General features: G+C 40.7%; 1 protein-coding gene across 2 annotated transcripts in view; it reads right to left on the bottom strand.

Moving 5' to 3' along the window:
- Positions 1–8,303: 8,303 nt before the first annotated feature.
- Positions 8,304–23,711, bottom strand: part of TSPAN2 (tetraspanin 2) — a 40,522-nt gene continuing 25,114 nt past the window's right edge. The window contains exons 3-8 of one of the 2 annotated variants that reach the window (XM_040230968.1): positions 21,292–21,389; positions 20,047–20,121; positions 18,549–18,647; positions 17,154–17,225; positions 13,867–13,950; positions 8,304–10,646 (exon numbers count right to left, since the gene is read on the bottom strand). In XM_040230968.1, coding sequence (XP_040086902.1) covers positions 10,581–10,646; positions 13,867–13,950; positions 17,154–17,225; positions 18,549–18,647; positions 20,047–20,121; positions 21,292–21,389 — 494 coding nt within the window. In that variant the 3' untranslated portion in view covers positions 8,304–10,580. The remainder of the gene's footprint in view (positions 10,647–13,866; positions 13,951–17,153; positions 17,226–18,548; positions 18,648–20,046; positions 20,122–21,291; positions 21,390–23,711) is intronic. The other variant, XM_040230969.1, reaches the window with a different exon arrangement.

Raw genomic sequence — 23,711 nt, 5'->3', positions numbered from 1 at the left:
TAGGCAAGAAAAAGATAAAAGATATCCAGATTGGAAATGAAAATGTTCACTGCATGATACTATATATAGAAAACTCTAAAGACTGCATCAAAAAACTTCTAAAGACTTCATCAAAAAAATGTGAGAACTAATTAATGAATTCAGGATACAAATTCATGCATAGAAATTGGCTGCATTTCTATACATTAGTAATAAAGTAACAGAACTTAATAAAACCATCCTATTTACAATTGCATCAAAAACAACAAAATACCCAGGAGGTAAATGTCCAGTACACTGAAAACTATAAGACATTGATTAAAGAAACTGAAGAAGACCCAAATAAATGGGAAGATATTCTGTGCTCATGGACTGGAAGAATTAATGTTGTTAAAGTAAATTTCCATACTACCCAAAGTGATCTACATAATTCAATTCAATCTCTATCAAAATTCCAATGCTAGTTTTTACAAAACTAGAACAAACAATTCTAAAATTTGTATGGAACCACAAAAGACCTCAAATAAACAAAGCAAACTTGAGAAAGAAAAACAAAGCTGGAGCATCATCCTCCCTGATTTCAAACTATATTCCAAATCTATAGTTATCAAGACAGTATGGTATTGGCATTAAAAAAGACAATCAACTGAACAGACTAGAGCACCTAGAATAAAACCATGCATATATGGTCAATTAATATACAACAAAGAAGCCAAAATTATACAATGTGGAAAGAATAGTCTCTTTAATAAATGGTGTTGAAAAAACTGGACATCTATCTGCAAAAGAATGAAACTGAACTACTTTCTCACAGCATATACAAAAATCAACTTAAAATGAATTAAAGACTTGAAGGTAAGACCCGATTCCATAAGACTCATAAAAAAGAATGTAGGCAGTATGCTCTTTGATGTTGGCTTTAGCAATATTTTTTCAATCTGTCTCATCAGACAATGGAGACAAAAGCAAAAATGAACTGCATCAAACTAAAAAGCTTCTGCACAGCAAAGGAAACTATCAACAAGATAGAAAGACAACCTACTAAATAGAAGAATATATATATTCCTTATATTCAACAATATATCCTAAGGGGTTAATATCCCAAATAAACAAAGACTCATATAACTCAACATCAAAAAGATACGTAAGCAATCTGATTAAAAAATTAGCAAAGGACCTAAATAGACAGTTTTTTTCAAAGAATACATACAGATGGCCAACAGATACATGAAAAAATGTGCAGTGTCACTAATCTTTGGGAAATGCAAATAAAAGCCACAATGAGAGAGTATCTCACACCCGTTAAATGGCTATTATCAAAAAGAAAACAAATAGCAAGGAGAAAAGGAAACCCTTGTACACTGTTTGTGGGTTACAAATTGGAGCCACCATGGAAGATTATATGGAGTTTCCATTAAAAAATTGAAAACAGAGCTACCATATAATCCAGCAATTCCACATTTGGATATTTATCTGAAGAAAATGAAAACATTAACTGGAAAAGATATATGCACCTCAATGTTCATTACTGCACTATTTATAATAGTCAAGATTGTAGCATTGTTGAAAACAACTAAGTGGCCATGGATAGATAAAGTTTTAGTAGACGTATATAATAGACCACTGCTCAGCAGAGAAGGAAATCTTCCCATTTTTGACAACATGGATGGACCCTGAGCTTATTATAAGTGAAAAAGACTGATAGAGAAAGACAAATACCATTTGATTTCACTTATATGTGGCAAAAAAACCCAAACAAGCCCAGAGAAAAAGAAAAGAGATAGGTGGTTGCCAGAAGAGGAGGGTGGCAGGTAGATGAAATAGATGAAGGGAGTCAAAAGGAACAAACCTCCAGTTATAAAATAAATAAGTCATAGGGGTGTACATCATGGTGACTGTAGTTAACAATAGTGTTGCATAGTTGAAAGTTACTGAGAATAAATCTTAAAAATTCTCCCCACAAGAAAAAAATTCTTTAACAATTTATGATGACAGATATTACCTAGACTTATTGTGGTGATCATTTTTGAAATATTTAAAAATATTGAATCATTAATTCATACACCTGAAAGTAATATATGTCAATTATACCTCAATTTTTTTAAAGTTTTTTTTTTTTTCCTGTATGAGATTGCCTCCTTTACTGAGCAGCAAGTCTGAGTTTAAGTGCAATAAAAATTCTTTTTTTCTGGTATCTTCCACTCTGCTTCTATCGTTAAGTATTAAGTTCTTCCCTACCCTCTCATTTCTCCTGGCCAATTTCTATTTAGCTTTTAACACAGCTATGTCTCACTTTCTCTACTTCTATTACTTTTTACTTGATTCATTTGTATGGGTTCTTCAGGACTCAGTTTGATGTCCTTAAAATTCAGGAAGCCTCTCTCCTCTGACCATCCTCTCCAAGGCTGAGTGGATCCACTCTGGGTTAATGATTATCATAGCACTTACCTCATGGTAATTATACTTTCCTGTTTTCCACTCTAACCTCCTTGAGGGCAGAGACTTGCTTTATTCATTTTAGCATATCAGCATTCTCATAAATAGTTTTTTCAAAGTGTACAAAATAGTAGTTCCAAAAACAAAGTAAAAAAAATAATTTTAATGTTAGAGGGGGTTGGAAAGAAATAGAGGAAAACAATAGAATGGGAAAGACTAGAGATCTCTTCAAGAAAATTAGAGATACCAAGGGAACATTTCATGCAAAGATGGGCTCAATAAAGGACAGAAATGGTATGTACCTAACAGAAGCAGAAGATATTAAGAAGAGGTGGCAAGAATACACAGAAAAACTGTACAAAAAAAGATCTTCATGACCCACACCCACATGATGTGATCATTCACACTCACCTAGAGCCAGACATCCTGGACTGTGAAGCCAAGTGGGCCTTAGGCAGCATCACTACAAACAAAGCTAGGGGAGGTGATGGAATTCCAGCGGAGCTATTTCAAATCCTGAAAGATGATGCTGTGAAAGTGCTGCACTCAATATGCCAGCAAATTTGGAAAACTCAGCAGTGACCACAGGACTGAAAAGGTCAGTTTTCATTCCAGTCCCAAAGAAAGGCAATGCCAAAGAATGCTCAAACTACCTCACAATTGCACTCATCTCACATGCTAGTAAAGTAATGCTCAAAATTCTCCAAGCCAGGCTTCAGCAATACGGAACCATGAACTTCCAGATGTTCAAGCTGGTTTTAGAAAAGGCAGAGGAACCAGAGGTCAAATTGCCAACATCCGCTGGATCATCAAAAAAACAAGAGAGTTCCAGAAAAACATCTATTTCTGCTTTATTGACTATGCCAAAAGACTTTGACTGTATGGATCACAACAAACTGTGGAAAATTCTGAAGGAGATGGGAATACCAGACCACCTGACCTGCCTCTTGAGAAACCTGTATGCAGGCCAGGAAACAACAGGTAGAACTGGACTTGGAACAACAGACTGGTTCCAAATAGGAAAAGAAGTATGTCAAGGCTGTATATTGTCACCCTGCTTATTTAACTTCTATGCAGAGTACATCATGAGAAATGTTGGGCTGGAGGAAGCACAAGCTGGAATCAAGATTGCTGGGAGAAATATCAGTAACCTCAGATATGCAGATTCCACCACCCTTATGGCAGAAAGTGAAGAGGAACTAAAAAGCCTCTTGATGAAAGTGAAAGAGGAGAGTGAAAAAGTTGGCTTAAAGCTCAACATTCAGAAAACTAAGATCATGGCATCCGGTCCCATCACTTCATGGGAAATAGATGGGGAAACAGTGGAAACAGTGTCAGACTTTATTTTTCTGGGCCCCAAAATCACTGCAGATGGTGACTGCAGCCATGAAATTAAAAGACGCTTACTCCTTGGAAAGAAAGTTATGACCAACCTAGACAGCATATTAAAAAGCAGAGACATTACTTTGTCAACAAAGGTCTGTCTAGTCAAAGCTATGGTTTTTCCAGTAGTCATTTATGGATGCGAGAGTTGAACCATAAAGAAAGCTGAGCACTGAAGAGCTGATGCTTGAAGAGTCTTGAGAATCCCTTGGACTGCAAGGAACTCTAACCTGTCCATCCTAAAGGAGATCAGTCCTGGGTGTTCATTAGAAGGACTGATGTTGAAGCTGAAACTCCAATGCTTTGGCCACCTGATGCAAAGAGCTGACTCATTTGAAAAGACCCAGATGCTGGGAAAGATTGATGGCAGGAGGAGAAGGGGACAACAGAGGATGAGATGGTTGGATGGCATCACTGACTCAATGAACATGGGTCTGGGTAGACTCTGACAGTTGGTGATGGACAGGAAGGCCTGGCATGCTGCGGTTCATGGTGTCACAAAGAGTCGGACATGACTGAGCGACTGAACTGAACTGAACTGAAGAGTGGGTCTTACAAGACAGACGAGAAAAATACAGGAACTCTAGCTATGGCTCTTGATATATAGTTGTTAAATTAGAACTGGGAAATATATCAAAAACTATTCATTAATTCAACAGATGAATGTGTTCAAATAGGTATTTGGTATCTGTGGATGTATCTTTAGTTATACACAATTATGCATGTTTCAATTATATTAGGTTGGTTCAAAAGTAATTGCAGTTTTTGCATTGTTGACATTTGTTATTTGATATTGGAATACCTTCTTAAATATGATTATGTTAAAACATCATTTTAATGCACATTTCTCATGCTATGTTTTTTCCTAGTGATTTATTACTTGCTCTTTATTTTAGGCTAGGGAAATGATGTTAGACAAAAAGCAAATTTGAGTGATTTTCTTATTTGAGTTCAAAATGGGTTGTAAAGCAGTGGAGAGAGCTTACAACACCAACGATACCTTTGGCCCAGGAACTGCTAATGAATATACAGTGAAGTGGTGGTTCAAGAAGTTTTGCAAATGAGGTGAGAGCCTTGAAGATGAGGAGCATAGTGGCTGGCCATCAGAAGTTGACAACGACCAACTCAGAGCCATTATCAAAGCTGATCCTCTTAAAACTTCATGAGAAAGTTCCCCAAGAATTCAACGTCAGCCAGTCTATGGTCTTTTGGCATTTGAATCAAATTGGAAAGGTGAAAAAGCTTGATAAGTGGGTGCATGATGAACTGACTGAATTGGAAAGGTGATGAACTGACTGAAAATTTTTTTAAATTGTCGTTTCTTGATCAGATTGTGATATGTGATGAAAAGTGTATTTTATTTGACAACTTCTGATGACCAGCTCAGTGGTTGGACCGAGAAGAGGCTCCAAAGCACTTCCCAAAACCAAATTTGCACCAAAAAAAGGTCATGATCCCTAATTGATGTTTTGCTGCAGATCTGATCCACTACAGCTTTCTGAATCCCAGCAAAACCATTACATCTGAGAAGTATGCTTAGCGAATTGATGAGATGCACTGAAAGCTACAATGCCTGCACCTGATATTGGTCAAAAGAACGGGCCCAATTCTTCTCCATGACAATGCCCAACTGCATGTTGCACAAACAACACTTCAAAAGTTGAATGAGTTGGGCTGCCTCATCAGCCATATTTACCTGACCTCTTGTCAACTTACTACTACTTCTTCAAGCATCTTGACAACTTTTTGCAAGGTTGTCAAGCATCTTGACAACCAGCAGCAGGCAGAAAATGCTTTCCAAGAATTTGTCGAATCCCGAAGCACAGATTTTTACACTACAGGAATAAACAAACTTAATTCTCATTGGCAAAAATGTGTTGATGGTAATGGTTCCTATTTTGATTAATAAAGATATGTTTGAGTGAATTATAATGGCTTAAAATTCACATCCAAAATCATAATCTCTTTCATGCCAACCTAGTAATTAACAAAACTCAAAACCATAATAATTGTAACAATAGGTAATATTCATCAATGTCAGGCATGCTAGGCACTTTGCTGGTTATTCCTTTTAATTTAATTTATATTTCTTCTATTTAATATAAGTAAAACCATCATAAGTTATACAGGACAAAAACAAAACAACATCAAAGTTTTGGAAGTGTTACTGGCATATTAGCTAAAAACTGTGAAATCAGCATAGATTTTGCTTTGCAGCTTTCTGGACATATTACTTCTATTCTTCAATTTGTTCCATGTCCCTAGGAGACAGCCATCTGCATAGTGGACTCCTGAAATGTAGTCATCCTTGTTAAAATGAGATTATCAACAACATGATTAATAACATTTTGCATTGGTATAGTCTTTTTACCTTTCAAAGGACACCCATATGCAATACCTCACAGATACATCTTACAGAAAAAAGAGTCATGTTGAAAGAAAATAGACACTTTTTGTCTCTCTTAAAATATGCGTGTGTGTATACTATGTCCTGTCAGTCACCTGTGACTCCTTGCGACCCTATGGACTGTAGTGCGCCAGGCTCCTCTTGATTCTCCAGGCAAGAATACTGGAGTGGGTTGCCATGCCCTCCTCCAGAGGATCTTCCTGACTCAGGGACTGAACCTCTGTCTCCTGTGGCTTCTGCACTGCAGGCAGATTCTTTACTGCTGAGCCACTAGGGAGCCCGTCTTAAAATATACCTTGACACAAATTTGATTTCGATGAGCCCAAACTAAGATGATGTAGTTAAGCAACTAACTTCAAAGGCCTGTTAGTGCTCCCTCCTATGGGTAGGGAAAATGGGGTTGCTGAAATCAACGGCCTGGTGGTCAAAGGGCATTACAAGGGAGCAGCGTGCAATTTTACAGGTTGTAGTTTGGATGATAAAGGAGCTACTCTGGGGAAGAGAAATGTAATTTAGGTGAAACAGTATTAATTGAAATAGAACCATATACAATAACTTTGTGAGAGTGTTGTTTTTAAGTCCAGTTCTCACTTCAGTTCAGTTTAGTTCAGTCACTCAGTCGTGTCCAACTCTTTGCAACCCCATGGACTGCAGCGTGCTGGGTTTCCCTGTCCATCACCAACTCCTGGAGCTTTCTCAAACTCATGTTCACCAAGTTGGTGATACCATCCAACCATCTCATCCTCTGTTGTCTCCTTCTTCTCCTGCCTTCAGTCTTTCCCAGCATCAGGGTCTTTTCCTGTGAGTCAGTTCTTCACATCAAGTAGCCAAAGTATTAGAGTTTCAGCTTTAGCATCAGTCCTTCCAATGAGTATTTAGGACTGATTTCCCTTGGTATTGACTGGTTAGATCTCCTTGCAGTCCAAGGGACTCTCAAGAGTCTTCTCCAACACCACAGTTCAAAAGCATCAATTCTTTGGTGCTCAGCTTTCTTTATAGTCCAACTCTCACATCTATACATGACTACTTGAAAAACCATAGCTTTGACTAGACAGAACTTTGTTGGCAAAGTAATATCTCTGCTTTTTAATATGTGGTCTAGGCTGGTCATAGCTTTTCTTCCAAGGAGCAAGCGTCTTAATTTCATGGCTATAGCCACTATCTGCAGTGATTTTGGAGCCCAAGAAAATAAAGTCTGTCACTGTTTCCACTGTTTCCCCATCTATTTGCCATGAAGTGATGGGACTGGATGCCAGGATCTTAGTTTTTTGAATGTGGAGTTTTAAACCAACTTTTTCACTCTCCTCTTTCACTTTCATCAAGAGTCTCTTTAATTCTTCTTAGCTTTTTGCCATAAGGGTGGTGTCATCTGCATATCTGAGGTTATCGATATTTGTCCCAGCAATCTTGATTCCAGCTTGTGCTTCATCTGGCCTGGCATTTCACATGATGTACTCTGCATATAAGTTAAATAAGCAGGGTGACAATCATCCTTGACGTATTCCTTTCCCAATTTGGAATCAGTCTGTTGTTCCATGTCCCATTCTAACTGCTGCTTCTTGACTTGCATACAGATTTCTAAGGAGGCAGGTAATGTGGTCTGGTATTCCCATCCCTTTAAGAATTTTCCAGTTTGTTGTGATCCATGAAGTGAAGTCACTCAGTTGTTTCCGACTCTTTGGACCCATGGACTGTAGCCTACCAGGCTCCTCCCATGGAATTTTCCAGGCAAGAGTACTGGAGTGGGTTGCCATTTCCTTCTCCAGAGGATCTTCCCCACCCAGGGATTGAACCTGGGTCTCCCGCATTGTAGGCAGACACTTTACCGTCTGAGCCACCAGGGAAGTTGTGATCCATGCTGCTGCTGCTGCTAAGTCACTTCAGTCGTGTCTGACTCTGTGCAACCCCATAGACAACAGCCCACCAGGCTCCCCTGTCCCTGGGATTCTCCAGGCAAGAACACCTGGAAAATTTACTACTCTTTCTTTTTTTCATCAATTGTTTGGGTTGATTGATATTAATAGATAGACATTTAAATAAGTTGTATGAAGGTATGGATAAATATATAATGGAATTTTAAGATAAATCAAACAAGCAATTGCAGTACATAGAAAATTTAATTTGAAATAACTTAAAATATTTCATCAAGATGCCTTGATTCAGTGTCTGGGTACCATACATTTAAGAAAATGTTTGGGTCTGATCTCATATTAGTTCAGGTAAACAAATATAACCAAAAACTTATATATGTGCATATATATTTGTACACATATATGTATACATATGTTTATATATGTACATGTATACATATATTCAAGTTATGCATATATATTCTATATATGTAGAGAGAGTCAAGATATATATGTATATAAGTTTACTCTCACTCAGAGGTTAAATTCTCTACTTTTACTCACAGTACATATTTTAGAAAAATTATTCCCAAAAGTTGCACTTTAATCATATATGGAACAAATCTCTATTCTTCCACTTTTAACTAGACTTCTTTAAGGTTAATTCAGGTATAGAATGAAACTCACTTTTGTTGAATCCCAGAGGAATCTGAGCTGGAAGAAACCTAAGTATACCCAGAGGCTTGTTTCTTGTCTTTAGGCAGACAAATGAAGTAAAGCCACCAAGAGAGATGGACTGATTGCTCTTTACTTTCAGAGCTCTATTTCTCAACTACCAGCACAGAAACATCTATTTCATGAAGTGATTTTCTTAAAATAATCTTTTTGTTACCCATGGACACAGCGAAGTAACTATGCACAATTAAATTTTTAGCTTGCCTCCAACTGGACTTTCTTTCTAGAAATCTTCCTCCATGGTTATTAGCAGTAGCAAGTATGGCAGGAGAAACGCAGTTCTCCAAGGGAGTGAGATTATTTCAAATGGATAGGCCTTTTCAGCAAAATGTTTTGTGAAAGTTTCTTGAAGTGTACACTTTCCTTTAGTGCAGACCCAAAGACTTGTGTTCTCACACAAGTATAAACTTAATAGGGGGTTTCAAAAGTCCCCCATACTTTCATTTTTGTATGGCCTTTTAAAATGTAAATTAAAAAAAAAAATCTATGTTTTACTAGATGCAGCAAGTTGTTAAAAATGGACATACATGTCAATTTAGATTATAAATTTGGGATTACAGTGAAGCATCAAGACCATAAAGAACACAAACATTTTATTTTTATAAAGAGACTTGCACAGAAGGAACATGTTTCTGTTGTGTGTGTATTTTTATTTCCTTAGCTTGTCTCTGTTGTGTGCACAAAACTAGGAGAGGATGTTTTCCTTTATTTTGGTTTAGCTAAGGATGCTCATGATATAATCTATTTTAAGTGGTGAAAACTTGTAGTTCTTAATCTATAAAGAAGAATTCTCTAGGTGAATAAATAAGAAAAATACAAAAAATTAGGAAAATATGTAAACTCAAGTTATGAGGTATTTCAAAGATACAGTGCCAGTAAAAATTTTCTTTCCCACAACTTGCAACTGCCAGATCTCTTGCTTTAGTCTTTCTATGCTTCCATCTGAAGAAACACAGAAAAGTTTGAGATCAAAGCCCTTTTGTGGATGTGAGGGTGGCAGTGGTTCAGAGAAGAGTCAGAAAAGGAAAGTAATAAAGCAATATTTAAATGTCTTTATATAAGAACAAAAATATTTCCTTAAAAAGTTGTTAAAAGGTTTTCCTTTTAGTCCTGAAAGCACTCAGTTTTATAGAGCATGTAATTGTCTGTGTGACACTCTTTCCAGAGTGAAGTTTTTTTTAATACTAGGAAAGTATGACTTATTCAAATTAGATTTTCCATGCTATATTTAGTTTTACAGGTGTATTTAATCCTAAATTCTGGAGAGATTACATATATTAAAAAAAAATCCCAGGAAACCCTTACACCTAACCCAAACATAGTCGCTTTTACACTGCACCATGATCTCTTAATTTCTGTGGCTTATTGCTTCCATAAGTTAGAAATCCCTGAATTCTCTATATCTTACTTCCTATGGCTAGCGTCTGAGAAACTGACTTACTATCATTTGTCTTTTAAACAGCCAAGTTTCTTTTTTCAAAGCTTTTTGATCTTTTTCTTAGAGTTAAATATGCTCACATACCAAGATTCAGGAATTCCCAGCAACCAGATTTCATTATGCATATACCAGAAACACACAGATCACACATGAACATGCTCTCAGTCAGCATACATAGGCATTCATTAAAGGTGCAAACCAGTCTTGAGCCAAACACACATACATGTGCAAATGTACAATTAACAGCAAATTGTTTTAGATCCTAATGTCCTTTGAATATTAAAAATGAGCCAGGAGACAGCCCCTGTGACATTTGTATACTCTAGATTACACTTTTCATGTAGAAGTAGCTTCATATCACATCTCGTGAATTTCGTATTGCACAGCAAAGGACCATGCTGAATACCATGCCAAAGATCTGAAACAGAAGAAACCACTTGTTAATGACTTTCAAATGATGAAAATTGATTTTTAAAAAAGGCCAGCAAACTGCCTGCATGTTTAACTCAAGTTAACAAGTAATTATAACCAATAATTACGGGTTATAAGTGGCACTTTTATGTGTGATACATAATTATGGCTACTGGTTAAGACTTCCATTAACTGCTTAAAATACATTCCTATTTTATTATTGTTTTAAAAATAACAAGACTCTGCTCTAAGAAAAGACACCTATTTCTAGCTTATAAGACTGTTCTTAATAATTATAAAAGACTTAATACACTACTGGTTTTAGAATTTTTATATTTCAGGTTAACCCCAGATCTCATTTTTATTTTTACTTTGGAAAATGTGTTTGTGGTAACCATTTGTTGTTTAAATACACTTGTGGTCTAAATAGTTTTCTACTGCTAGCAAAGCTTTGAATTTTTGCAACACTGACCACATATTAAAAAATGGAGCATCTTGGGACTTTCCTAGTAATCCAGTGGTTAATCCTCCAGGCTTCCACTGCAGGGGGTGTGGGTTCATTGATCTATGAACTATGATGAAGATACTGCATGCCATGCAGCATGGCAAAAAAAAAAAAAAAAACAACAAAAAAAAACCAAACACTGATTCATTCAAGAAGTGGAGCATCTCTTCATTTCCGGTCCATTTTTAAGTGCAAATGATTCTTAATAAAGCATCATTATTTACCTCAATAGTTTCACCAAAGCATAAACTGAGGTGTTTGAACTATGGCATTACTGATATCTTTTTTGTCTTGGATAATTCTTTGGGAAGCTAAATATCTGGCAAAATCAATAGCTACTTAAATGGTTTGAACAGAAGGATGCCAAAAAATCATTTTTGTCCTCAATAACTTCTACAGTTTTGTAGAGTCTATGAAACGCTATGTGTAGATGTGATATTTATAAACTGCTACCAATGTTTGTTCAAAGAAATTAGTATCATAACTCTGACTCTCTCCTCAATCTCATCCTACATCAGACTAAGATCTATAAATGCTGGATTTAAAAAGGCAAATGTTAAAAATAAATATATCAATAAAAAGGCAAGTGTTATCAGTTTTTGGAAGGGAAAAGATAGGGAATAACCGGGATCAGGACTCCAAGCTTCTGACTGACAGAATTCAGCACCAGGGTGTGGCCGGGGAGACACCTAATGGCCATTTTGTTAACTGATTATACGGTAAAACTTACCTTATGAAGAAAAGAATTAGAGAAGGAACTTTAGGGGTGCTGAGTCAAGATGGCCAACAGAGGGCATTCCCCCTTTGCCGAGGTTGTGAGGCTGGCTGCAACCCCTACTTAAGCCGCATTGTACCCTCAGAGAGGGTACAGTCTCCCCCTGCCACAGTCGTGAGTCAGGGGTGACCACTTTCAGAATGTGCAATCCTTGAGACTGTAAAATTGTTGGCAGGGTTTATTTGATACTTCTGTTAATGCAGATTTTTTTCAAATCTTCTGCCTCAGAACAGTCCTTGGGAAGCTATAGACCAGTCATCAGGCTAGCCCCAGGGTGGGTGGGGAGGGCCCTGAGAGAAGTCCCCAGATAGGGATGTCCTCAGCATAGTATTTTCACCCATTGCCCCAGGCCTCTGTGCTCTAAATACAAGAAAGGAGCAAAGATGACTGTGTGTCCCCTGAGAACTGCCAATTCATTAATTTCCTCACAATTCCGTTGCCCTTGCCTTAGCTTAGACCATGAATTAACCTACATAGGAGGACTAGAGGGTAAGTCTATCTTGTCTGCTCAGCTGTTCAGTCATGCCTGAGTCTTTGTGACCCTATGGCCCACCAGGCTCCTCTGTCCATGGGATTTTCCAGGCAAGACTACTGGAGTGGGTTGCCATTTCCTCCTCCAAGGGATCTTCCTGACCCACAGATTGGACCCACATCTCCTGTGTCTCCTGCATTGGCAGGTGGATTCTTTACCACTGAGCCACCTGGGAAGCCTAAGTCTATCTTGAAGTGAAAGTGAAAGTAGCTCAGCCGTGTCCAACTCCTTGAGACCTCATGGACTATCCAGTCCATGGAATTCTCCAGGCCAGAATACTGGAGTGGGTAGCCTTTCCTTTCTCCAGGGGATCTTTCCAACCCAGGGATCGAACCAGGGTCTCCCGCATTGCAGGCAGATTCTTCACCAGCTGAGCTCCCAGGGAGGCCCCAAGTCTATCCTAGCACTGGTTATTACTCAACGCCTGGATGGTGGAAATCACCTCTTTAGGGGCTTACCTAAATCTTACTTTCCTCCAACTTTATCTTCCACATTGAACTACATGTCCTTCCAAACCTGGGTGGCCCCCCTCTACCTGAAAGGATAAAGCCCAACCTATCAAAAAGTAACACAAAGAACTCAATTATGTGGACCCTCCTAAACCATTCCAGTGTCATCTCTTGCTCCACGTACCATAGCTTTCTGACCCTATCGACTCTTGTACATTCTTCTTTTGGGCTCTAGAGGTACTGAGCTACTTGCCAGTGCATGGGTGCACTATGCTTCAATTCACACTTCTATATATGCTTTGCCTCGGTCCTGGGTTTGGGAACACTCATTACATGTAGATCTAGCATTTATCGACTGCTGCATTCCAGACACTTTATATGAGTTAATTTCTAATTATTCTTTACATCTATTATCCCACTTAATCTTCACAACAATTTTATGAGGTTGGTATATTAAGATCCCCATTCTGCAGATGAAGGAATTAAGACATAGGGAAATTAAGAAAACTTCCAGTGACCCCAGGGCTTGTAAGTAGTGGAGCTAGCAGTTGAATCCAGGGAGTGGGATGCCAGAGATCACATTGTTAATCACCACATGGTGCTGCCTCTGAAGATCATAGGTGAGTGAGTTTAACGTATGTCATCTTCAATTTTTAACAAAGGAAGAGACTCGGAATTAAAAATCACTTGTCTAGTTTAAGCTTGATGGCCTTAAAATGGGAAGCTATTGCAACGATAAACTCAAAGTCATAATTCATTTAAAATGGAGACTTGTATCACATTTTTAGAGAGTAAAGTATTGATGGATCTAATTAGCTTTGTTCTTAGATATCCTGTCAAAAAGTCTTTGTCTTTTATGAGAAATCTCTCCGAAGACACTGCCACATCACACTTGAAGAGAAGTAAGATGCAAAGGTTCAAAGGCTTCTTAGGGGTCAAAGAAGGTACATTCTAGAACTTTCTTACCGTGAGACCTGCGATTCCAATACCGACAATTCCGATGAGCTGGAGCTTAACACTGATTATGCTCTCAATTTCATCAATGCAATTCTGTTTTGGAAAAGAAAAGGTCAGGAATAACAACTGATGGTATGTCTGAATCATCCAGTTCCAATCCATTCCTGTGAGAGTTGACCTATGTCAGCTTCTGGTCATATTTAAACCCTTCCTCCTAGGTACTTAAAATCTCCTTTAGGTTCTGATAAACCAAAAATGTAGTTGGGAGAAAAAGAATAATACTCTCCTTTTGGTGGAATTTTCCTATTTAGGCCAATGGCTGCTTCAAAGCCCTGAAACCTAGCTGGAGGAAGCTATTCTGGAACATGAGACATTTAAAAATTTGCAGGCTCTCCTTCCTTTCAGCAAAGAAAAAATAAGTAAAATATACCTGGAATAATAGCCCCTTGTTTTGGGTTGCCATTTATAGTTTAAATGATTTTACATACTTTTAAAAAATACTTGATCCAATTCACTATGCAAGGTAGGCATCACCTAGTGGTAGGTATGTAAGTAAGAAGCTATAAAGTCTGTATAGGTTCAAATTTAACAAAGGAAAGCCAAGTGCTGGGGGCTGGAGGACTGTTTTCTTCTAGGGTGGCTGAGATGGATGGCCTTATTCTTCCATCTGTGTCCTACAGAGACTGGGCAGGGCAGGTCCAAAGAAACTTCATGGATGGGGGAATATTGGACAGGGGCAGAACAGATCACTCGTATAATAATTGTAATTACTTTCTCCAACTTCCGTTTGGTACTCTTAAATACAGAGGTGTTCTTGCAACCCAAATTTGCCCTTAGGCTGCCCAGGTCCTTTTACTTGTCAATGATCAGCTCTCTCTGACACTTGCATAAGCTATATGAAACTCTTACCACTATCCTCACATCTCCTATCATACTTCATTCATTCATGGTTAATTCATTCAGCAAACATTTCTCAGCATCTGCCTTACATGCTATGTCACTGGAATGACATGGTAGATTTGGAGAAAATAAGACATGGTTTCTTTCACTCTCAGGGAGCTGTTTAGAGAAGGACATAGATTCACAAAAATAATTACATTGCATTCTGGTAAAAGTTCAACCACTACTTTAGATAATGACTCCTTTACTTACTGGAGTCAAGCCGTAGAAATTCTTCCAACCTTCCTCACCGGCACCTATAAACTTAACACACCCCATTCATCGAGTGCCAGGTACTGCTCTCTGCAGGGAGAATGCAAGGTGAGCCAGGCACACTGCTTCTTGTCACTGCCCTTCTCTGTGGAAAGTTAACCCCTTTACTGACTCTGGATCTTATTCTCTCCTCACTTCTGGAAGCTTGTACTGCCACTCATCTCCCTTCCTTCCTACATATTCAGCCTCTCCTTCTCCACTGACACTGTCCCTCGTGTAACACCATGCACATGATCTGCAGGCTAAAGCAAAAATCCCCTCTAATAGTGTTCCCAGCTCTGACCGTGTCCCCTTCTTTCTTCCACAGAAAGTTTCTTTCTATGAAAAAGAAACTGAGAGGTAAAGTGAGGAGATAGGATAATGTGAGGACCATGATACAGATGCTTCTAGAAACATTCTCATACTCCCACATAGTTCTTGCGCTTTCCCAACTGCTTCACCAAAACTGCATGGCAAATGTCATTAAGACTCTTCTAAGCATCAAATGCAACACACTATTTCCAGCCTTTATTTCCTTGTCCTCTTCTCAGCATTTGACTTTAGGGACAAGCCACCACCTCCCTCACTCTACAGAAGCATTGTCTTTGACTTTCCCTCATTCTGACTCCTCCTACACAGTCTCATTCTGGCTTCTTGTCCTCACGCGTGTGTGCTCGGTCACTGAGTTGTGTTCAACTCTTTGTGATTCCATGGAATGGACTGTAGCCCATCGGGCTGCTCTCTCCATGGAATTTTCCAGTCAAGAATACTGGAGTGGATTCCATTTCTTTCTCCAGGGGATCTTCCTGACCCTAGGATCAAACCCACTTCTCCCATGTCTCTTGCATTTCAGGCAGATTTTAACCACTGAGCAACAAGGGAAGCCCACTTGTCCTTAGCTTACCCCTTAAACGATAGTACTTTAGCCCACCTCATTCCTTATTCTACATGCTCCCCTGGGCATTTCGATCCACTCCTAGGCTTTAGCAATTACCAGCTTGCTGGATTCTGACACCTGTGTCTTCAGCTCAGATTACCTGCAAATGTCACAGGTACCTAGTGTGCAAACTCGACTGAAACTGAAGCTGTCAACTGCTCCTTTCCCTCTGTTCCCTCTTAGTGAGTAAGCCTCTGTCTACCCAGCATGAGTCCAAAGTCTCAGTTTCTTCCCTTTCACTCCCCACCCTCATCTAGTCAGTCACCTGCGGGTTCTACCCTGGACATCTCTGAGTCTGTCACGTCCTCTCCTCCCCTCTGTCTGTAACTTGCTCTAAGCCCTCATCCTCTCTTACAAGGGAGAAAACAAGCGTCACCTCCATAGCCTCCCTCCATGAATCTCCAGCCTTCTGTTCTACCAGTCACACCCCCAGTCACCTGAGTGCTCTTTCTACAACGCAAAACCAATTATGTTCATCCTCTACCAAAAACAACAGCTTCCCTCAAGTTCCAGGTATAAAATCATGCCTTTGCCAGCCTTTCCAAAAATGTCCCTTGCCATTCCCTCTGGGCTCCCTATTCTCTTGCAGTCCTGGAATTTCACACTTTCACGTTTTCTGTTCCTGCTACTTTCAGGACCTGGAATGACCTCCCCTTGTTCAAACTTGGCTCAAGAATCCCATCCATGGTCAAGCTTTCCTGACTCCACTGTGCCTCCACTGTGTGCTGTGCAGATACTGTACTCTGCACAGCACTAGCTCCCTTGACTAGTCTGTGAGGCCACTGAGACAGGGACCATCTGTTTTTCATCTTAGAGTTTTCAGAGTCTGGCATAGTGCCTGTCGTGTAGCATTTAATAAAGGAACTATTTATCACTGCCATGACACCCATGGAAGACTCATGGGGTAACATTCTTAGAGTGCACACCCCTGGCCTTGGTGAGCTTAATTAATGCCACTCTGTTTGCATTATTACCGGCAAGTCAGCACACCATTATTGCCCAGGGTACCAGGAGATTGGGACTCAGCATTGCTTCACTTGTTGTATATAGAATAAAACTGAGGCTAGAAGCCACTGTGAGAGGGCATCCTAGGATCACACCCTCCATCCTGAGGAGAAGAACCATCTTAACACCACAGGCAGAATAGGAATCTGGTAGAGAAGCTTACCTTGTGTCCTAGGAGCTCCTTTGGGCAGGTGGGTTGGACCTGTTCCGAGCTTTCTTTTCCACAGCACTGAAACTAGAAAGTCAGAAAAGAGCTTTCAGGGAAGGTAATGAGAAAGCACAGAGGGAGAAGTAGCAGTTACAAGTCTGGGTCTCTCTGTAAAGGACTGGGGTTGCTGAGGCCGCAACACATCTTTGTCGCCTGACATTGCAACCCAACAGCCATTCTGGGGAGAGCGTAGTCATATGGTCATGCTGGCAAAGCAGAAAAATGACTTCACCAAAGTGTCCGCCTTTTATGACAGGAGGTGACTGAAGACAAGCCAAACAGGGCAAGAAGCTGAGAGTGCCTGTGTAAACTGCTGTTTTTTAGACAGGAGTTGGGTCTTTAGATTTTTCCTTTTGGCTTTGCCGAGTAGCTAGTGTTTTATGAGCTCCAGGAAAGGCTCATTAACTAAAGAGAGCCTGGAATAGAGAGCAGAAGTGATCACAGAGAACCCCAGGGGCTAAAATACTGCTGCTCAAAGACAGGCCAGCCAACAGGTATCCTGCCTTAGGGCTGCCCTTCAAAGACAAAGGAACCTGTGTGCTGTCTGACGTCCTTGGGCAGCTGTGGCTGAACAGAATAAATGGTTGGCAACTTCCAGGACAGATCTGTGACATACAAGAACTGGGCTACCTGAAAACACCTGGCTAGGAGTTCACTGCTGTTCTCTGCATCAGTGGCTGAGAAGTCAGAACACCATTGGCCTGGCCCATCTCCCCCGGAAGTCTTTCTCGACTAACCGCTGGCAGCTGAAGAGCACTACACCGACAACACGTTCCCATAGGACGTCCTGGGAGAAACGGCACATGCCTCCCTCAGGTACCCCTTTGTCTCACAACTGGGGGCGCAAGGAACTTGCTCCAGGTCATGAAGCTGTTCTGCGGCAGAATTGCAGCTAGAGATAAGCTTTTCTGACGTGAAGGTCATGGTTGTTTCTGTTATACCACAGGGCCACTCCTGACAGAAGCTGGTATTTACTTGGGCAGCTTTGTCTCTCTGGGTGCATGTCCAGACTTCTTCTTGTCAACTCTGTGTTAGATCTTTTTCTCTTCTAGATTCTACATATAATGCAAACGGTGACTCCCACGAAGGCAGAAATACAATGCTGCTGCCTGGCTTCACTCAATTTATTCTTATTTTTAATCTAGGTGATTAGAGAGAACCTAGCTTGTGCATAATATTTGTTGCTGTTCAGTCGCTCAGTCATGGCCAACTGTTTGTGACCCCATGGACTGCAGCATGCCAGGCTTCCCTGTCTTTCACTATCTCCCTGAGTTTGCTCAAACTCACGTCCATTAAGTTGGTGACTCAATAATCTTTAGAGGATGAAATTTGAAGGAAGAAGTCACTTACTGTTGAGTGGAAGGTGATGAGAGTCCCATTTCCCTTTTCCTTGTCTCTAAGGTAATCATTATAAGCTTCTTCATACATGGTCTGAACATGTCGTATTGCCTGAAAAAAATATCAGGAAAACAAAGGGACGTGAGTGGGAAGTTTCAAATGTTCTCCTTTCATCAAGAAAAATGTCTTCTTCCCCATCCTTCAAGAATATGGCCTTTCCATGTGTTTATTTGGACTTGAGGGTAATTCTGCATATATGGACCAGATTGCAGGTTCTAGAATTTCTAAGATGCTTCTGATGGAAGGATAGACTAACCAAAAATAATTTTCACAGAATAGAAAGATTTCTTAGAGTGGAGGTTCTCAGCCCTGAATGGACAGCAGCAAAAACTGAACCCCAGGTTCCTGGGCCCCACCCAGGTGATTCTGAGGCACAGCCAGGGTAGAAACCTATGCATTCTTGGGACTTCCTTGGTAACAAGTACTCAAATCTTTTCATGACATGGTTTAAAAGGTGTTCATGACCAAGGAAAACTGTTTCAGCATTTAAATACCATAGAAAATGCAGAGAATGCCTTTTCTAGGGTAACTGCATGTGATCCCCAAATCCATAGGCTCTCAAGAAGTCATAAGATCCAATTCCTCCAACTTACATATTCGAGGTTAAAGGAATTTGAGTAAACTCCAGGAGGTGGTGAAGGACAGAGAAGCCTGGTGTGCTACAGTCCACGGGGTCCCAAAAGAGTTGGACATGACTTAGCAGCTGAACAACAACAACTTTTGAAAAATTCCAGAGGAAGTGATATTTACTCATTATACATATTTACCATTTTAAAAATCTAAAATAAATTCATAAACAGATTTGATAGCATGTGAATTTACATGAAATACAGCAAAACTTAAGATTCCATTCTTCCTCCTCTTCCATTTCACTCCTCTTTGCATGTTTAAGCCTAAAAAGTTAACTTCGTCTGTGGGTTCTTCTGATAATCTATCCTGCACACCTACAGTTTGAGCACAAATCTAAACTGGCTTCATGGGCACCCAGAAGGCAGACTGTAGTCTTTGAGGTTGACCTGTCCTCTGCCCAGGCCAAACCCCTAAGAACAAAGGACAGGTGAACAGGGATGCGAATGTGTGTTCTCCCCCATCCCTACTTCTCACACCTGTAATCTAGCTCCTTCCACATTCCAAATGGGATCACCTTAAATTAGAGATCCTTTTGTTACAAAAGCCCATAGATTCCTTCATGTATCTAATGAAAGCAATTAACTGCCTCCCCAGGAATATATGTGCACTTACATGTATGCGTGCACAAACACACACACACATACACACACCTGCTTAAGTCTGCACCACATTTCTAGGTTAAAAATTCTGCATAAAAGATAATTCTGGGGATTATTCGGCTTTGGAATGTCACTGTGTTTGTCAGTATTCTCATGTCTTTTCCAATAAAGAGAACACTTTAACCATCATTAAAGAACATTTATAAGTAACATTTACTTACTACATCCTTGCCTATGAAAGCAAATACTCCAGTGGTTATTTCAGCAGCAAATATCACCAATAGGCAGGTAAAAAACTGTAAAGGAGAGAAAATACTAACTTCATTAATTCAATAACCTTTTCAATTTATTTAACTTCTTTAATTCTAATTCCATTTGAAAAACACGGTTATTAGTTTGAACAGAAATATTACAAAAGGAAGCATCTGATCCCTTGGTCCACTTGCAGTTTGTTCGCTCAGTAATTCATTCAGCAATCGTTTATTGAGCATTTGCTCTGGACCAGGAACTGCCCTGGGCACTGGGTATACAGTGGTGAATAACATAAGAACTGAGTGTCTCTGCTTTTCTGGACATAATATTAATAATAGAAAGAGCAGGAAATGATGAATGAGTAAGCAAAAGAAGAGTAAGATCATTTCAGAGTGATATAGAAATCCCACCACCTAGAACAGTGCCTGGCACCCGTATGTTCAGTGACTGCTTGATGAACAAAAGAGTAAAAGATATAAAGATATAAAATCAGACCAGGAGATAGAGAGTGACTGGAAGTGCTGGATTTGGGGAGGAGGTGACCTGAGAGCGCGCGCTCTAGATGGATTCTCTGAGGAGGAGGGAGTGGAGGTGAAGGGTGTCCTTCCAGTCAGATTTCTGCTCTGATCTCGTGGGTCTGCTCTGATTAAACCAAGTTCAGTGATAAACAAGACAAAAGATGCTCCGCAACAGGGGAGAAAAAGTGGAGAACTGAGGAAGCGAGTTAGAAACCTTACATGGCCGGAGATCAGGAGGAGTGGCCATAGCTCAAACAGCAAAGAGTGCAGAGAGCAAGAAGAGGCCGCCTAATAAACCTGCTGTTTCTGATGCCTCGTGGAGAGATGCAAACACTTCTTCCTGCTCCTCTTTTTCCTTTGGTCACACTGGCATTGGATGGATAGCAGTTAACTGCAGTTTTCCCTTTTTTTTTTTTTTTTTAAACAGAGGCTGCTTGTTAAAACAACCACAAGAGGGATGTTTGCTTAAATTATTGATCTCAAACAGCAGTACTTTTCTTGTAGATAACAGTGTTTCCCTGACTACAGGAATCTTGTAGCTGCTTCAGTCACTGTGAGGTATCATGTCACTTTTCCTCCCCAAACATCTTCACACTAAGGAACTAATTTTTTTTTTTTTTCATGCTTTCCTTAGACATAGAGACAAAGATAATGCCCAGTTCCAGGCCAAGTCCCTCCCCATCTCTCCCGACTTACAGATCCAAGAACACACTGAGACTCCCTCGTGGCTCCACAGCACCCGAAGAAGCCCACGGCCATCATCAGGGCCCCTGCTCCAACCAGCACATAGAGCCCTGTGGGCAGAGGACAGGGAAAATGCTGACCAGGCAGGACGGGCTCTCTCCCCAGCACCAATGCTGCCAGCCCGGCCTCTCTCACCACCACCCCAGACATCCTGCCTGGCAGAGCCTTCTGTTGTTAAACGATGATAAAGGTTAACCCTTAGGGAGTGCTTCCCAATGAGAGCTTCCAACACCTGCACGAGCATCCTGAGAGGGAGGGGCTACTGTAATCCCCAGGGAACAAAGAAAGCTTGTGTTTACAGAGGTGAAGGAAGCCGCTCAGGGTCGCACAAGGAGCAAAGACTGGCCGGTGCATCTGTTCCACAACTCTTAGTCACCTCCAAGTGCCTCCTATCTGCCTGGCACTGTACCTTCCAGCCTCCACTACCCCTGTGGAGTGTTAGTGCCATTCATATAAACTGGTAACACTGAATCCAAGGGTGGTGAGGAGCCAGTGCCAGAGCTTGGACAAGAACCCACATCTTCCTAGGAGCCCGTGGTCTCTCGTGGCACTCTGGAATTAGTAGCTGTCCCCACCTTGTGAGAGGCCCTGAGGACAAAGTGTCTGGGCGGGGAGAGGGCTGTTGATCTGCCCAGGCAGAGACAGGGAAGCAGGGAGGAGGTGGGACAGAAGAGGGAGGCTTTTAATTAAGGAGGGGGTGGAAGACACAGTGATGAGGCAGTAAGGCTCTGTGTGAATGATAAACTTTACAGGGCAATACCACATACACAGGTCACATGCTAGGTTAATACATGTCACAAGAAAAAAGCTGGTGAGGGGAGGTGATAAGGTAATATGCACCAACAGTCTTATTGTTAATAGACTTAGCTACATTTGCTTTAAGGGCTTCTTTTCTCCAGGAACTGTTCTAAGCACTTGGCACAAATTTATTCATTTAATCTTCATGAAGCAGGTACCATTATTATCTTCATCATTATTTTTTTCTTTTTTTGGCAGAGGAGCTGGGTCCCAAAAGTTAAGTGATTTGCCCAAGATCATAGAGCTGGGATAAAAATACCCATCTGCCTCTAAAGCCAGCTCATGGCCATCAGCCCATCCTGCCTCCCCAGCAATAACAGTGGCCTCAATTTGAGTGATAATTGTGCTCAGTTCTAAAGTCAAGCCACAGGAACAGCTGTTCTCACAGAGAAAGAAAAGGGCAGAAATGTTCTCGTTGTGAGAGAAAGAAGGGCAAGCCAGGTTTTGACTTCCTTTTCTGATCCTGAGATAAGTTAGAACACAATATGGGGTCTGAAAATTGGCTTGCTTAGAATCTCATGCCCATTGCCTCAACTCTATTTTCTGCATTTTATTCCTGTGAGTCACCTGGAAACCACGCCCATCCATGAGGGCGCGGGGAGTTGGCACGCCACCCCTGTGGGGAAACCCTGAGGCTGGCCTGCAGGGTGCCTCTGGGGCCCTCTGGGTGCTGACGCTGGTTTGTGGGCAGACCTCGCTCTTCCCTGATGAGAGCTGAGCAGCAGGCCTGCCGCCTCCTGCACCACCCAGGCTGTTCTCGGGCCCCTTTCAGAGTTGGGGAAGCCCTGTTCTTCCAAGGTCCCGAGACAGGTATTTATGTATTTCCTGCTAGGCAGGCTCAGCCACTTCCTCCTTTTTCCTTTTCCCTAAAAAAATAATTTCATGGAGAATGGATGTCGTAATGAGAGAAATGAAAACATATTAAAAATAACACTACTGTTGCCCCACTGCCTAAATACCTTATTGTTCTAAAGAATTTCTCCACTTTTCAAAGCTCTTTTACTTCTGCCTCCTCAAAGCAGTAAGTAAGGCAAGTATTTTACATATTTCTATTTCTATAACGGGGGTCAGGGCAGCAAGAGGGCTCCAGGCAGGACACACAGGCCCGAAGCCCTGATTCCACCCCATTGAAACAGTTCCCTCACAGAACATTTCCTGGTTGGGCCACCTTATTGGATGGATTTCCTGCTTACGATGTCCATTGCCTCTTCACTGCTTCATGATACTGTCTACAGATCCTGCTTGGAGTCACAGCCTAGAGACTGGACCCCCTGGGATCCTTATCCATCCTACACTCCAGTCACATAGGAATTCATCATGATGAAACTCAGCCTGTGGGTTCCCATATATGTCTTTCTCATCTATAGATGTTAAATCCTTGAACAAACGTTATTCACCCTACCTAGAATATGCCAGGAACCAGTCAGTGTTTGTTGGATACGAGGATAAAGGGAGAGCAAATCAGATTGGAAACTTTGGATGGACTGTCTACCATCACCTATCTTTGCTTAGAGATACATGCTGGGGCTACATTTCAACAAGCATCCAAGAAGCCACCACATGGCTGGGCTCTC

This window comes from Oryx dammah, unplaced genomic scaffold (assembly GCF_014754425.2).
Source record: "Oryx dammah isolate SB20612 unplaced genomic scaffold, SCBI_Odam_1.1 HiC_scaffold_28, whole genome shotgun sequence".
In the NCBI taxonomy this organism is placed as follows: Eukaryota; Metazoa; Chordata; class Mammalia; order Artiodactyla; family Bovidae; genus Oryx; species Oryx dammah.
This window is presented reverse-complemented; position numbering and strand designations above follow the sequence as displayed.